The sequence below is a fragment of the Acromyrmex echinatior genome, chromosome 9, assembly GCF_024713525.1.
Source record: "Acromyrmex echinatior isolate Ae372 chromosome 9, ASM2471352v2, whole genome shotgun sequence".
NCBI lineage: Eukaryota > Metazoa > Arthropoda > Insecta > Hymenoptera > Formicidae > Acromyrmex > Acromyrmex echinatior.
The window spans coordinates 6596741-6611508 of NC_141860.1; the positions used below are offsets into that span (position 1 = coordinate 6596741).

The 14768-nt window shown below is 43.6% G+C and overlaps 1 protein-coding gene across 3 annotated transcripts in view; it reads left to right on the forward strand.

Annotated features, from left to right (window-relative positions):
* Positions 1 to 10283: 10283 nt before the first annotated feature.
* The window catches only part of hh (hedgehog signaling protein), a 48160-nt gene continuing 43675 nt past the window's right edge, over positions 10284 to 14768 (forward strand). The window contains exons 1-2 of one of the 3 annotated variants that reach the window (XM_011064579.2): positions 10284 to 12779; positions 13052 to 14442. In XM_011064579.2, the coding sequence (XP_011062881.1) occupies positions 14062 to 14442 (381 nt within the window). In that variant the 5' untranslated portion in view covers positions 10284 to 12779; positions 13052 to 14061. Of the gene's footprint in view, positions 14443 to 14768 lie in introns of all 3 variants that reach the window. The other 2 variants (XM_011064581.2, XM_011064578.2) reach the window with 2 other exon arrangements.

Genomic DNA, 14768 nt, shown 5'->3' on the forward strand with positions numbered 1-14768 from the left:
TAAGAGGTGCAGCATATGCATGCTGCAAGATTCACCCCATTGAATCCGAAAAGCAAGCGGAGAAGACGAAGAAGTGGGTGGAGGGCGAGAGGGGAGGGGGGGAGGGAAGTGGCGAGGGGGAAAGCTGGCGGTGGGGTTGCGCCGGTGTGATAGAGTGAGAGAAGACACTCTGTTGCACAAGGGACGGTGGAGCAAGGGAGAGACTGGTGGTTGTAGCCAAGAGACGGTAGTGGAGAAGGAGGAGAAGGAGGAGGAGGATGGTGCGGAGGAGAGCCGAAGGAGGAGGGGGGGAGAGCGACATTCCAGAAGGCGGCGGCGGCGGTGGTTCTCGTGGGAAACCAAAGAGAGAGAGAGGAGAAAGATCTCGTCTCGAGGAGAGGTTGCGGGCCTTAAGGCACCGTTCTCATCTCCCCGACGTGTGACAAGATCGTGGAGGCTTCTGCCGAGGTGCACTGCCACGACGGCAAGTCACCGAATTTATAAATTCGTTTGGAGGCAAGTGCGATTTCTCGTACTATTCTCGTACCATCACCGAAGTTAAACGGTGCTCCTCAATTCGCGTGTTCTTAGTGACTTCGAGAGGTCGACGTTCGAAATTAATTAAAATCCGCGCACCGCTCCGTATATCTCGGAATGAGCTCAAATTCGAATTGTATTAATTAATTTAAAACCACGAATAAATGTAAAATGGAAAATCGAAAGCACAATCGAGTATCCTTCATACGAGTATCAAGTGGAAATATTTTTAATTATATTTTCGCGAAGCAGTTTAGATTGGATAATATTTCATTTTTACGTATTTATGTAACATCAAATTTAATTCAATCCTAAATGAAAATCCAAAATTTGAATCATCAAAATGTATGTATGCGATGGAAGATTTTTTAGTTACTTTTTGGAATATAAATTAAGTAATAAAAATTAAATAAATATTATTACATTTTATTAAGATATACTTTTTGAAAATTTTTCTTTTTATTAATATTTCTGTAAAGTATTTTTTAGGTACATTTTCCAGGTTTTTTTCATTGAAAGAATACAATTAAAAAGTTATATGTAATCAAAATAGTTTATTGCAAAAAAATTTTGAAAGTATCAGATATTTGATGTGTTAAATATATTTAATAATAATAACAAAATAAATAAATTAGACTGCAACGTATTCACTAATCTAAACCGATTAAAATTAGATTAAGAATATATTAAATTACGCTTAAATTAATAATTTACTTACTGCGGGAAATAGATTTTCTTTTTCTTTTTTTGATTTTAAAAATCTTTTGTGTATATCATTATTTTACAATTAGACGACGATAATGTTAGAGATCTCTCTCTTTACAGCGATGACGCAACGAGCTTATACACTTGTCTTTTAGTCTTTTGTTTAGTTTCACGCGAACAATCGCTGCATCATATACCACGGTTATCATAGCAATAATGCAACTCAGCGTAATCCGATTACCGCGCTGCCAATATCGATAACTCGCGCGGTCGCGATAAAGAAAGCCGCCCCTTGAAGAAACGCTTAGTGAAGGCAAATCAGGTAACAATGATCTCGACTCGTAATCCAATGATGGAAGATTTTGTTGCGACGTGGCACAACAAAGTACGGCAATCGGCTAATATCGATTTTATCTTATGTTTGCTCGATTATATTATTTGATCTATAATATTTTTTATGATTATCATCACATTACAAAACTCTTATTCGCAACGCAGCGTTATCTTGTTTACTCTCGATATTATTCGATCAGTAATATTTTTTTGTGATCATCGCACTACAAAACTCTTCGCAGTACGGCGCGATTTAGCATAGGGATACCGGGATGGGAACTTGCCGCGGGCCCTGTGAATCAGCCCTTAGGGTGAATCCACACAAGGTCTCGGCCAACTGCTTCCCAGTCAAGAACGAACAAGTCAAGAGGAGATAATGGCACGTTCACGAGGCGTCGAATCATTACGAACAATCAAACTCTATTTGCGTCGCATCGTTTGCGATAAAAGGTTGTCTTGTAATCAGGATACGGCGCAGAGGAGAATCTTCAGATTCGTGCGGATTCTTTCAGTAAAAATGTACGCGTTAATGAAAAGCCATGTTATATATACATTTACTAACAAATCCTGTTTGATTCTTATAAGATATCATTTTACGACACTCTCCAATCTCAGTCTTCTTCAACCCTTTTAATATCGGTGACATTGGTGGATCCAGAAATTTGTCAAGAGGAACATTGGCGCGTTGCAAGCGGAATTTTTTTTCAGTTAAATATGAAATATTAAATTATTATTTAAATTATTACATTGAGTATTATTTAAACGTCTAATTCATAAAATTATATTTAAAATTATATTAACATAAAAGAAGAAAAATAATATATTAAAATCTATAGTTTTTTATATCTAAGAGTTTCTTAAATTAAAAAATATTTTTGGAATATCAAAATAGTGATTAATCATTTTAAAAATATTAAAAAAATATATATATTTAACATTTCGCTATAAATATTTTAAAAAGGAGACTCCAAAGGAGATCATAGGTGAGAGACCGGTATTCATATTAATCGATTCTTATATTTGAGGTTGTCTTAAGATGTCATAAGACAATTAGAGGGCCGTATTGGCATTTTAAGACATTACTTAAGACGGTCTTAAAATAAGAACCGACTATGAATATCGGCATAGTTTTTCTTCGCCGTGAATCCATCAGTGATAATCTTTCGATTTCACCAAGAAATCATTTTGTTAATCATTTTGTTAAAGCAACATAAAATGTTGTCGACTAATCATCGTCCTACTGATATCAGACTTCGGATACGTCGTCTCCACTTAACTGCGAGAAATTTCGAGAGATATTTCCGTATCTGTATTTGTTTTCTGGCGAATGAAAACGAATGAGAGAGAACCATTCGCGAAACGCGGATGCATTATCAATTTCTGGTAACAATGTTCTTATCTCGTCGCGACCACTTAACGCACGGCAGGTACGACAAGTCCTCGCCCGTATACGACGTCAATAAAGCGCCTCATTATTATTAACTAGTGTCGTAAGAGTCAGCGCGTCGATTGCACGAGGCAATTACAGCAGCGATAATCGTGACATTATCATTGATGACAAGCAAGTACCTGAATCTCCCGATCGCGAGAATACCGTAATCGACACGCGGAAATCCAACACCGTTCACAATTAACGCTTAACATCGAATCGTCACGAATGTATGCGCCTCTGTCTCGAACAATTTTACCCTGGAAGGAACACGGCGCGATATATCGATATACACGGCTGCGAATATCCACGGTGCTTGGGCGAATATCACTTATCCCGAAATCGAAAGGATCGAGCCTTCGATCGAGACGCTAAGTGATGACGTACAGACGTCCCGAGGAACACCCTGTATAAGACAGGAAGAAGAGGGGAAGGGAAGGGGGAGAGCAGCCAGGCATGCCGGCCGCGAGATGAGAAGAAAAAGGAGGGAAGAAGGTGGAGAGTTAATTGAATCCGAGCAGCGTATAAGTAGAATGGCCTATTCCTCCTTTGGTTCTCGCTCCTCTTATTCTTCTTTCTTCCCGCGCGCTTCTCTTCCCTCGCCATCGTCTCGGCCCTCCCCCACGGCACCCCGCACCTCGCGCCGTCCTTCGCAGCTCCTTGTACCCTCTTCGGTCAGGGTATACCAAAGAGGATCGGTGGAAGGACGCCAGAGAGAGAGAGAGAAAAAGAGAGAGAGAGAGAGAGAGAGAAAGATAAAGAGAGAGAGGAAGAGGGAAGCATTCCTTTGTCTCTGCGCACACGGATCTAGATCATATATAGCATATAATGCGCAGAGGCAAGTATACGGACGCGTGATATGCGTGCGCGCAGCCGCACACTCGAGCCGCATCGACGGGGCACACGTGAATGCACGTGAAACACGGACGAACGGTGCACGTGCGCTTTCAAAGGGTCCTGCCGCGATATTCCCTCCGGCCATCCCGAGGAGGTTCTTGTCTCGGACGATATACTCGGTATGAGTTACGTCCGCGTTAATTCGATTTGCCTCGCGCACGTTATATCCACGGGTACAATTATCATTTGAAGAGTTGAAGAGCCGAGAGAGGCTCTTCTCTTCTCTCTCGCGGTACGATACGATATGGATCTTTGACGATACGGAACCTCCGGCGCGGCGCGGCGGGAAAAGAGAGTCCGGCCGCTTAAAGAATCACGCATACAGCCAAGTAGTATAGTCGCGAGTCCTTAAATAATGTCCTAAGGCTTTAAGGTGCATTCGGAGAGACGCTATTAGTGTCATTCTATCTTCATCGTTTATCAGATAATAAAGTAAAACAAGGATAGAAATGACATAAATAACGCTAACAGTCGCGTTCCCTCGAATGCACCTTTAGGCGCAAAATTCGATATGTATACTTTGGCGAAAATAAAAATTGAAATGTAAATCGGATATAAAGGGAAAGTAACGGAACCGTAAACGAAACTTGGCAGGCGATAATTGAAACAACGAAATATAAAAGAGGCGTTTACGCTTTTTTTTTTTTATTTTCCTCTTACATTCGATTTACGCTCCAATTTTGTTCATAAAAACAGACCAAACCGACAGACGGATAAACCCCGAGATTTCGCAGATTTCGCACCACGTTGACTTTCGTCGATGATATTACACGTGCCATGCCGCCCGCCACGGCTGCTTGTTGGCACCCCTCGCATACGAACCCGGTGTATTTGCGTACCCCGAAATAGCTCTGGGCTTCCCTGAGACGGCGAGAGAGAACGCGGCGCGGAGGAGGACGACGAAGACGAAGAGGAGAACGGACGGTGTATACCGCAAAACCAGTTCGTTGGTGAGTAAACAAAAAACGAGAAGGGGCCAACGCCGCGGCGCGGCCTCGTTGTCCGTTGCGAAGGGGGAGAGAATCGCTGCTTTATTGCTAATTCGAAGACATTCGCCCGGCAGAAATGAAACTTTATAGTCCGCCCGCAGGCCAGGAGGGACCTCACGTCGCTCGCCCGGACCCACGTACACGAGGATTGACCCACGTGGGCATCACAGCTACGTTCCTAGTTCGGCATCGTCTAAGAAAAAAAGAAAAACCATTAATGAACCTTTGAGATGCATCATGAGATTGTTTGCGTCAAAATATTACGGATGGGCGTTTGAAACAACAAATAATACTAAAGTTTATGAGCTGGTATAATTAATTTGATGCTAAATATTTCTATCGCCACCCGATAGTATTAGTTATCAAAAGATTTTCTAATTTATACATATTTAATGAGAAATGTGAATTTTTTTTTTTTGGACATTGTGTTGCTATCTCATTAATTCGTTTTATAATTTAAGATACAGAATTATTTATAATTGTAGGAACGTGCTGCATAAGCTTGATGCTCAATGTATTAAGGAATCGATGTTGGAGAAATTACAGTGCGATATTGACGAGACAACGAGTCACGGCGGGTGGTTTACGTCGTGAGAATCTTTGGACTTCCCGGAGCGTTGAAGCTCGTTACCTCTCATTACGTCCAATGAGTACATAAGAATGCGTAATGTACGTCGTAATCACCGTTTACGCAAGCATCACCGTAAATTGCGATATATTTGGTTGTTAACTTTTAGTCATTTTCGTGTTACATATATATATATATGCGCGGAGATTCGCAAGTATGTGTATACTTGCTATATCAATATCGCTAAGAAAGCAAGTTTTCCTCCATATAAAGCTAGACAGTGACACATGCGATCGTGTGTAAAGATAAAAAGATGGAGCACACCTTGACGCGACAGCTGTGTAAAGCGCCGTGATTGCGCATTGCTAATGCAGGTAGGTGCCAACGTGAAAAGGGAGAGAGAGAGAGAGAGAGAGAGAAGAACAGGAGAGGAATGTCCGTCAAGGTAGCGGGAGATGCGCGTCAGGGGCCCGTCCTCCCCCTAATTGACAAATTGGAATCTTATTAGAAGCTCGTGATGCCGGTAGAACTGAGAGACGGGAGGGGTTCACGGGCTATAGTGTTATACGCCGACGGGCTGCGAGAAAAGGAAGGTGAGAAGAAACAGAGAGTAGGAGAGGGCCCAGGCGGTGGATGCGCTGTGAAAGACGAGGAGAATGAGAGGCATAATGCGTGGACGGCACGATACTAACAGGTTGTACGGCCCACGGTGGAACGGAGAGAAGTACCTTATGCTCGGCCTGCCGGCCGGCAGGCGAATGCCACCCAGGAAGCGTTCGCGCGTGCGCGATCTGTGTGGCCTCGGTGCAATCCGACCACGGGGCCCGACCGAGGACGCACGAGGACAATCGAGGTGGACCGAAGACGCCCGAAGCCGACGTGTGCTGGCCCACCCGGTAGAGCGCGCGCGTGCCGCGTCCTGTGTGGTCTTCTTGAGGCCCCTTACTCTTTTCCCTCTCTTCTCTTCCCGTCTCTACCCCTCACCTACTCCATTCCGCTCGTCCCTTCTGTTCACTACTCTTCTTGATGCTCGCTCCCTGAGACGGCTACGTGCGTGCCACTCTCTCTCTCTCTCTCTCTCTCTCTCTCTCTCTCTCTCTCTCGCGCTTCTCCGTCTTTTCTCTCTTCGACCCATTGCCTTCACCGTCCGCACTCTGTCTCTTAGCTCGGCCCGGGCTGCGAAGATGAGGTGGTTCCGAAGAAGAGAAGAGCAAGAGACGCTAACAGTGGCGCGAGTATTGAGGGACGTGGAGAACACTGCGACAACTACCACAAAATCTATTATGATCAGTAGATGTATATGTGTTGACTACTCGGCTATCTTCTATAAGGGATTATGATAGATATAAACTGGAAGGTAGACGTAAACTTGTCAAAAACGTGATTGGTACATTTTATTAAAAGTTTAAAATAAAAAATCAACGATGAAAGACAGAGAAGTTTATATAAGACCATAAATAAAGTAATAAAAGAATAATAAAAGGAATGGGCAATAGAAAGATGCAATCGGATCTAGCGATCTCGCGTTATTTCGTCTTCTCTCCGGTTACTCGTCGTGAATTATCGCAAACAGCCGATAACGTCTACGACAAGGCTTCCTGAGATCGCGTCGACACGAGGGCTACTTAGAATTCCATCTACGTCAGTGGTTGAAGAAGCGAGATGAGGTAGTGAGCCCGCTTGACTCGTTCCACCTCTCCTTTCCCGCTTCTCGGTTTCCTTCGCACGGCTTGACTCGACCACGTGCTAACTTACGAGCTACGATCGCTGTGTGTACCCTTCCACGTTTTCTTCTCTCTCCATTCTTCCGTTCCATCCAGCTTTCTTTCTCTTCCTCCACCTCTTTCTTCCGCTCGTCCTCCTATCGGTCCCTCGTTCTAACGCTGCTCTCACGTCGTATCGTTTTTTCGCTCCTTACGAGAGAGAGAGAGAGAGAGAGAGAGAGAGAGAGAGAGAGAGACCACTCTAGATTATTAATCCACCAGCGAGAGAGGATCCGTGACGTTCGCGGAGAAAATTATGGGCTGAGAGCACGGTCAAGGTGCTGCTGCGTTAACAAGCGTTAGCGCAGAACAGAAGGATAGTGGCTTCGAAGATGCAAGATCGTGTTTCCTTCAAGAGTTAGACTTCGACATCATCACTGTGGTACCGAATGTCGAAACTGATAACAACGACAATTTGCACCTGACAAATTTCTCCGCGCGAGAGATCAACCTGTCCCTTCATAATCTTGCTATTCTTGCGGCAAAATGGCCTGTCTCGGCTTTCCTTGATGTAAACTGTAAAGTTATAGCGAAGAACATTGTAAAGTTATTACGTAGCTATCGAGTTAGAGTCCCGTATTCGAAAAAAACGTGCGTGCAAAAAGCGCTGCGCCGCTTCACGTTATAACGTACTGTGAAGATTCAATTATTGGACAAGCGCTATCATCTACTGGAGGATACAGATTCTCTTCTGAATCGATCGTCGGCGAATGTATGCCAGACAGACAGTTTATGCAAAAACTTGACGCGTGTTTTTCAGTGAAAAAGAAAACGAAGAAGATATGGCTGACATGAATCGAGCTGATGAAAGCAGGGCAATAATTGGCTAGAAACAATAAACGATATTTTTATTTGTGAAATGTAAATGATATTTTACATTTACGGGTATATACGCAGACGAAGTAGGCAAAAGAGACAAAGGGATGGAAAGAGAAGGAAAATGATAGCACGCTGGGCAGAGGCGGCACGAAAAGATGAGAGAGAAGAAAGGAGAGAGAGAGAGAGAGAGAGAGAGAGAGAGAGGCAGATAGAAGAGAAGAGAGAGAAAAAGAGAATGCGAGGGAGATCGGCAAGGTTCAAAGAGCCGACAGTGGTTAAAGAGCCTTCTTCCTCTCTCCATCTTGACACGCACAAGTACAAGACGCAACGTTTCGAGCTGACCAGAAGGGAGGGAAACCAGTGTTCTCGCTTTTTTCTATTGCCTCTCTCCTCTCTCTCTCTCTCTCTCTCTCTCTTTCATCTCTTCCTCCTTCTGCCCTCTGCCCTGCCGTCTTCCATCTCACATCGGCGCAGCAAATTTATTTCACGTTGCTGCCTTTTCTGGACCTTTCACAATATTTGGCCACGCTGCATCGTCCAGTACCGTCGGGCACCAGTCACTAGAAGATACGGCTTTGAGCCATCCGTGATGGATGGTTCGCTCTCCAGGTTGCCACGAACTGCTGCCTCTACTCTCTCCCTCATTCTGTTCCTCGGTTTCCTCTTCTATCTAGAGGATGCTAGACGACGGCGAAACTCAGGGCCGCTTACGGCTTTGAGAGACGCTCGCGCATCTGAAATCAAAGTGGCACGCAGTCCTTCTTTCAGGACTGCGAAACACGCGTAAGTCGCGCGGACTAGGATTTTCATCGAAGATCGTATAATGTTCTTTTCACAAACGATTTCTTTTATTTTCAAAGAATCATAAATCCTACGACTATCAAAGTTGTAGACACATCGTCCGACCATTTCACGTATAGCCTATGACGTTCAAAGTTACCGAATGCCGAGATGAAAACGGACTCGCGAACATCGCTGAAAGTATTGTCCAGGAGCGCCGGAGTATTGTCCAATGAGCCGTCCCTGGGTCGGCGGACCCTTCCAGCCGCGGGACCGTTCTCCACCGAGTTCGTGCAGGTATATAAATTCTGGTGCTATTATTGGGGTTTGCGCCTTCTCACAAGGCCCTCTGGACCCCGCGGCGGCCTCTTTGAGCTACTCTTTCCGCCTCTCTCGCTCCTGCTTATCGTTGTTGACCCCCCTCAGCATCCCCGCTCATCCTCTTCCTCCTTCTTCTCCTCAACCACCTCTTCCTCCTTCTTCTCCTCCTCCTCCTCCTCCTCCTCTTCCTCCTCCTCCTCCTCCTTCTCCTCCTCCTCCTCCTCGTTCACCGCCGCTCCATTCTCTCCTTCTCACCGGCTATGCCACACCGCCCTGTCCTGTTTGTTTTTCCTCGCGTCGTCTTCCGTTTGCTAAACGCACCTTAAATTACGCGGCCGATGATAAATATTTGAGCCGTCCATTACATGAAAGGCCCACTCGGACCGTCGTTCGGCCGGTGTTACCTCCGCTTGCTCGACATTAGGTTCCTCCAGGATATCGTGTTACCTCGAAAAAAGAGACAGCTGAGCTCATACATTCGTGGACCGCTTGTCTTGTCCGTTGCGACAGAAATTTGCAGGCTAAAGAAAAACTTTCGGCCTGCACTGGCATTTTCCGACTCAATGATAGTGAAAAGTTAATTACTGAAAAATTAAAATACCTTTGTTTTGGCAACTATTATTTTTGTTGTATACATAGAATATCGTATATTTAATGGATCTTACATTTATACATTCTATGACTAATCAGAATCAATCCTCTTTTTTTAATTGACGTCACGCATTGTTAATTTCATAATGCCAAATTATACTTAATCATTTAAGTATAATTTTATCATTTTTAAGCATATCTATAGATTGCCATTGCAACTCTTATTTAATTTGACTAAAACAATGGAGTTAAACAATTTAACTCAAGAAAATGTATTCAATTTGACCCAAATTTAATGCATTATTTGCAATAATCTATGAAACTAACCACAGAAATAGATCGATTTACACCCAAAGACTACATAAAAATCAATAAAAAATTAAAATTAATTTATTTTGATTCTTAACGTCAATAAACAGTCAAATTTTATTAATAAAAAATCATCATTTTGACTTTCTCGTGTCTTGGTGTGTTCCTTGAGCATTTTGATACAGATGGAAGTGAAAAATAACAAAATATTATTTAGGACAACTCGAGGGATTGAGTTATCAGTGTTCCTTTGATATCTAGCAGTAAGGAAAACCATCGTTTGTTATTGCGAGTATGAATTTGATTTGAAATGTGAATGAAAATGCATTTTAAGATACGAGATACGAAATTTATCACAGATATTAAGACGTTAAGAATCTGTAATAAACCGATAAGAATCACACGTAATCAAGTCTGTTAGATATAATATAGATATCATTTCGACACGATAAAACCGATCGATAGCACGCTATTTTCATTGGTCTCATAACTCAGCCTGGAGTCGAGTGTCACGAGTGAGAAGACCATCTAACGCGACAAAAGGAATCTTAATCGTAGCTCCATGCACAGGATCATCGACAATATTCTCTTCTCCTTTATATTTTCTCACGATGCAACGATCTTACATGGCACGGCAACGCCGCGCCGTTACTTGCACCTCGATAGCAGAATTTTATTTCCAATCCCCCGCGCGCGCAACTACACATACACGCGTACACAATACACATACCGCAGCTGGCCACGAAAGTCAAAGTGCCTCGTAACAGGATTATGAAATGTTCCGGAGTAGCGTTCCACGGATGTTTACAGCTCGCGAATACTCGTTACCTTTTATTACCGGCAAGTTTCAGCGATTTCTGGCATTGGCTCCGTTAACGAGCGACATTTTATATTTTCATTGGGCCATAATTCTCCCCCTTTCCGCGTAGGGCGATGCATACGGCTCGTAATTCGGCCATTGTGTTTCCGGATGCACCGCCGAGGAAAATTCACGAAAAATCAAGTCCGTGACACTGTAATGTGTCAGAAGGCGGTGGAAATTTGGCTTTGAAACGTTGGAATAGTTTCCGGCGAAAACTTCACGAGTTTATCACAGATATTATCACTCTGGCATTATCACCTTCTTGCTTCTAAGAATATTTTCAATTTTATTAGAATCTTTGCAAGTTTTAACATATGTAGGTACTCAATATAACACACTTTTTTAAACATAAAAACTGTTTATGTTCCGGAATTTCTTTCAATTCCCTCATATTCAAAAATACAAAACATCTTACCATTTTTACTTAAATCGTTTTTACCTATTTTATCTAACGCTGGATAAACGATTTGAAACTATTTCGCGGAAGTTTATTCGTAAAATCATCACGTTTTAAACGATCATGACGCGTTTGATTTAAATACATCTGTTAACATGCGTTAACAAGTATTTGATTAAAATTTAGTTAGAATTTGTTATTAGACATAGTGAGAGAAATAAATATTTTTCTTTTTTTATTTGAAGAATGACTTCACTGATCACAATGTGTCATTATATTAAGCAAAACTTTTATCATCAATTTATTTTCTTATTTCATTTTTTTCTATGAAATCTGACGAGCGAATACGCGCCAAACATTTATATACGAATAGTGTCAAGAATTAGGAAATATTATTATCGACGCGCGCACAGACGAAGTTTTGCTTTTTTCAACGCGATTGTAGTTATAGCTAGAATGCCGCGGGCACGTTTCAGCACGACGTTGTGTAAATGTGAACGGGCCAGTGATCGTTTGTGTATTTGGGAAAGATGTTTATTATCAGTAAACTGAACTCTTTGCCGTACTCCCCTTCTCTGCTTGTTCACCCTCCGAGGTAGACTTAGACTTTCATATCAGTTGCCGTATAACCGTGCCTGGTCTCGTATACTTCACTCGCGCTGTATAATACCGATCAACGGTATTTGGCTCGCATAATCGGTCGTCTGATGTGCAAATACCAATCGCATTTCTCGCAGACAGATCGAACGGTAACGATGATCAATGATCGTGCAATGTTCGCACATTCGTAATCGGTACGATGCGTTTACGGATTTTTCTCACGATATCTCGTGAAGGTGTCAAAGTGCTCGAAGAGATAATAAACAGCCAATCCACACTCGCAGTTATCAATTAACAATAACGTAAAAAAGGAAAATAATTTACTTCGGTGAATGATAGTTGGAACGATAGTTAATTATTATTCATGTCTATGTCATATAATTTACGCATAATATAATAATTGTCGAAAGCCAAGTGTTTAAATGTCAGTCTTCATGAAAGTTTCACAAAATGTGAGAAGGAATTGCGAATCTACGCCGAAGTAAGCCAGAGTACTAATAGTAGAAAAAGAAATGGAAAGAATCGAGTGAGCGAAGAGGAAGAAACTAAAGAAGAAGAAAAGAAAACGAAGAATTCTACAGCGCTCCAAGTATCCGTCAAGGTCATTCTTGTAAGCCTCCCACGCATCTCGTGTTGCTTTTATCATGGGGGTCCTGATTCGTCCTTTGGGGGTAGAAAATCATTAGAAATCTTCGCGATGAATCCTATATACGTAGTATAATGTTGGAAGGTTTTACAGAGTGAAGAGCCGAGGGAGTGCGAAGAAAGCGACGCACTTCGATGAAGAGAAGAACGGAGTAACGAGGTAAGACGGCACGATGGAGAAGAAGTGTAGTCCAATCGGCGATAGACGAGAAACACCGAAGAAAGAAAGATAGTTAAAGAAGAAACTGGCGAATGGTGAATAACGAAGAAACAGAGAGATGAAAGAGAGAGAAAGAGAGAGAGAGAGAGAGAGAGAGAGAGAGAGAAAAGAAGAATAAGATGAGTAGAAGAGAATGAGAGACCGATCGCGTCTAGCCGAAGAAGAAAACTGGAAGATTATCATCTTTCTCTTCCTTTCTCTCGTTCTCTACCTTTTTCTCCTCTTTCTTTCTCATACTTTCTAACTCTTTCTCTCTCTTTTTCTTTCTCCCTCCCGTCACGTGCACCTGTCTTCGTTTACCTGGTAGATGCCTGGTAAATGCCCCGCCCCGGCCAATAGAGGTACAGCGGGCCTCGTGACGTCAGTCACGCGTACCAGGAGGCCCTAGGTGGAGGGGCGAGATCATCCACCACCACCTTTGGAGGCCACGAAAGCCTCACGGGGACCAGCCCGACCAGCAGCTAACAGCAGCCAGCGGCGGTGGTCTCGCCGGCCGTTTGCCGCGGGGTGGGGGCAGGAAGAGGGGTACTCCTGGACCTGGTCAGACCAAAGAAACAACGCAGGAGTACCCACCGAAACCCATCCTGCATTTCCCACCACCGGCTCGTCCGGAAAACGTGCGCTAGCTTCCGGACGTCGTTCGTCCGAGTTCAGTCAAGTGAGTCGACTCGCACGTACCTTCTCTCCGACGAAAACGATTGCAGAGGGTTCCACTCCGGAAAGGCGGGAGTGTTGGCTTGGCGCGTGCCAGACGAGAATTTAAAGGGCCCAGTACCGGTAGAGAGAACATCGATCGGTCGAGGAAATTTGCCTTAGGATAATACTCCGTGAGAATTCGACAGCATTTAGGATGCAGAAAGATCCCTTCTCGTAAATTCTCCGATTTGGTGATATCCACGAGTTGATGATATCCCAGTGTGGTGACCGTATGTCACCTCCTTACGGTAATCAAAAGAAAAAAAAAGAGGATCTTTTTTCGGTCCTCCGAAAGATAGTAGCCTCGCCGTAGTCAATTCGCCGATCGGTCGCGCGCGGAGTTTAACAACGCAATACGGGGATCACATCGGTGGTAAGAGTGCGTGCACGGGGGGTGTGTGATGCCCTGGTTATGGTTAAGCGTGAGTGAGGTCAGTGGCAAGAGGCGGAGAAGAAGAATCGGTAGCAGAACGTCAAGCGGATTGTCACCCTCGTCATCGTTGCTGCTGCTGCCGCCGCCGTTGTTACCGCCGTCGTCATCATCGTCGTTCTCCCAGCCGTTCTGGAGACGACGAGAGCAGTGACCGCGCAAGGTCGACCTCGAGGCAGAGGCACGCGATTATGGTGCACCATTATCATCGTCGCCGCGGCCTCCAGGCGACCCACCACTATGCCATTGGGAGTCGCGTAGGCACTTCGCTCTTCCAGGTTATTCTGTTGCTCCTCAGCCTCTGGCTGCCCGTGCTCGATAACAGTGGTTTTGCTTTGGCGTGCGGACCCGGTAGAGGCGCCGGCCGACGGCCGAACCTGAGGAAGCTTACCCCTCTGGTCTTCAAACAGCATGTGCCAAATGTCAGCGAGAACACCTTACCGGCGAGCGGACTCAGTGAGGGACGGATTACTAGATATGACTCCAGGTTCCGAGACCTGGTACCCAATTATAACACGGACATCATCTTTAAGGACGAGGAAGGCTCCGGCGCCGATCGTCTCATGACACAGGTGAACGCGTGCGCTCTTTTTTTCAAAGACAAACAAATGCAAATAAATGAAGGATGAAGTGTTATCTTTTAACAAAAATGAAAAATCTAACAAATTCCTACTGTTTCATTCAATAATTTATAAATTTTCATAAATTATTTTTTCCGACTATATAAAAAATTATATGAACTTATAGTTTTTAGCGATTTACGTGAGATAAATCTATGGATTGAAATAAATTCACAATGAGGTAAATAAAATTAGAGTAAAGTCACATAATGATTAAAATTAATGTATCGTCTTCATTTATTTTATTTGTACCTTTAATTACTTGTTTTTTAATACAC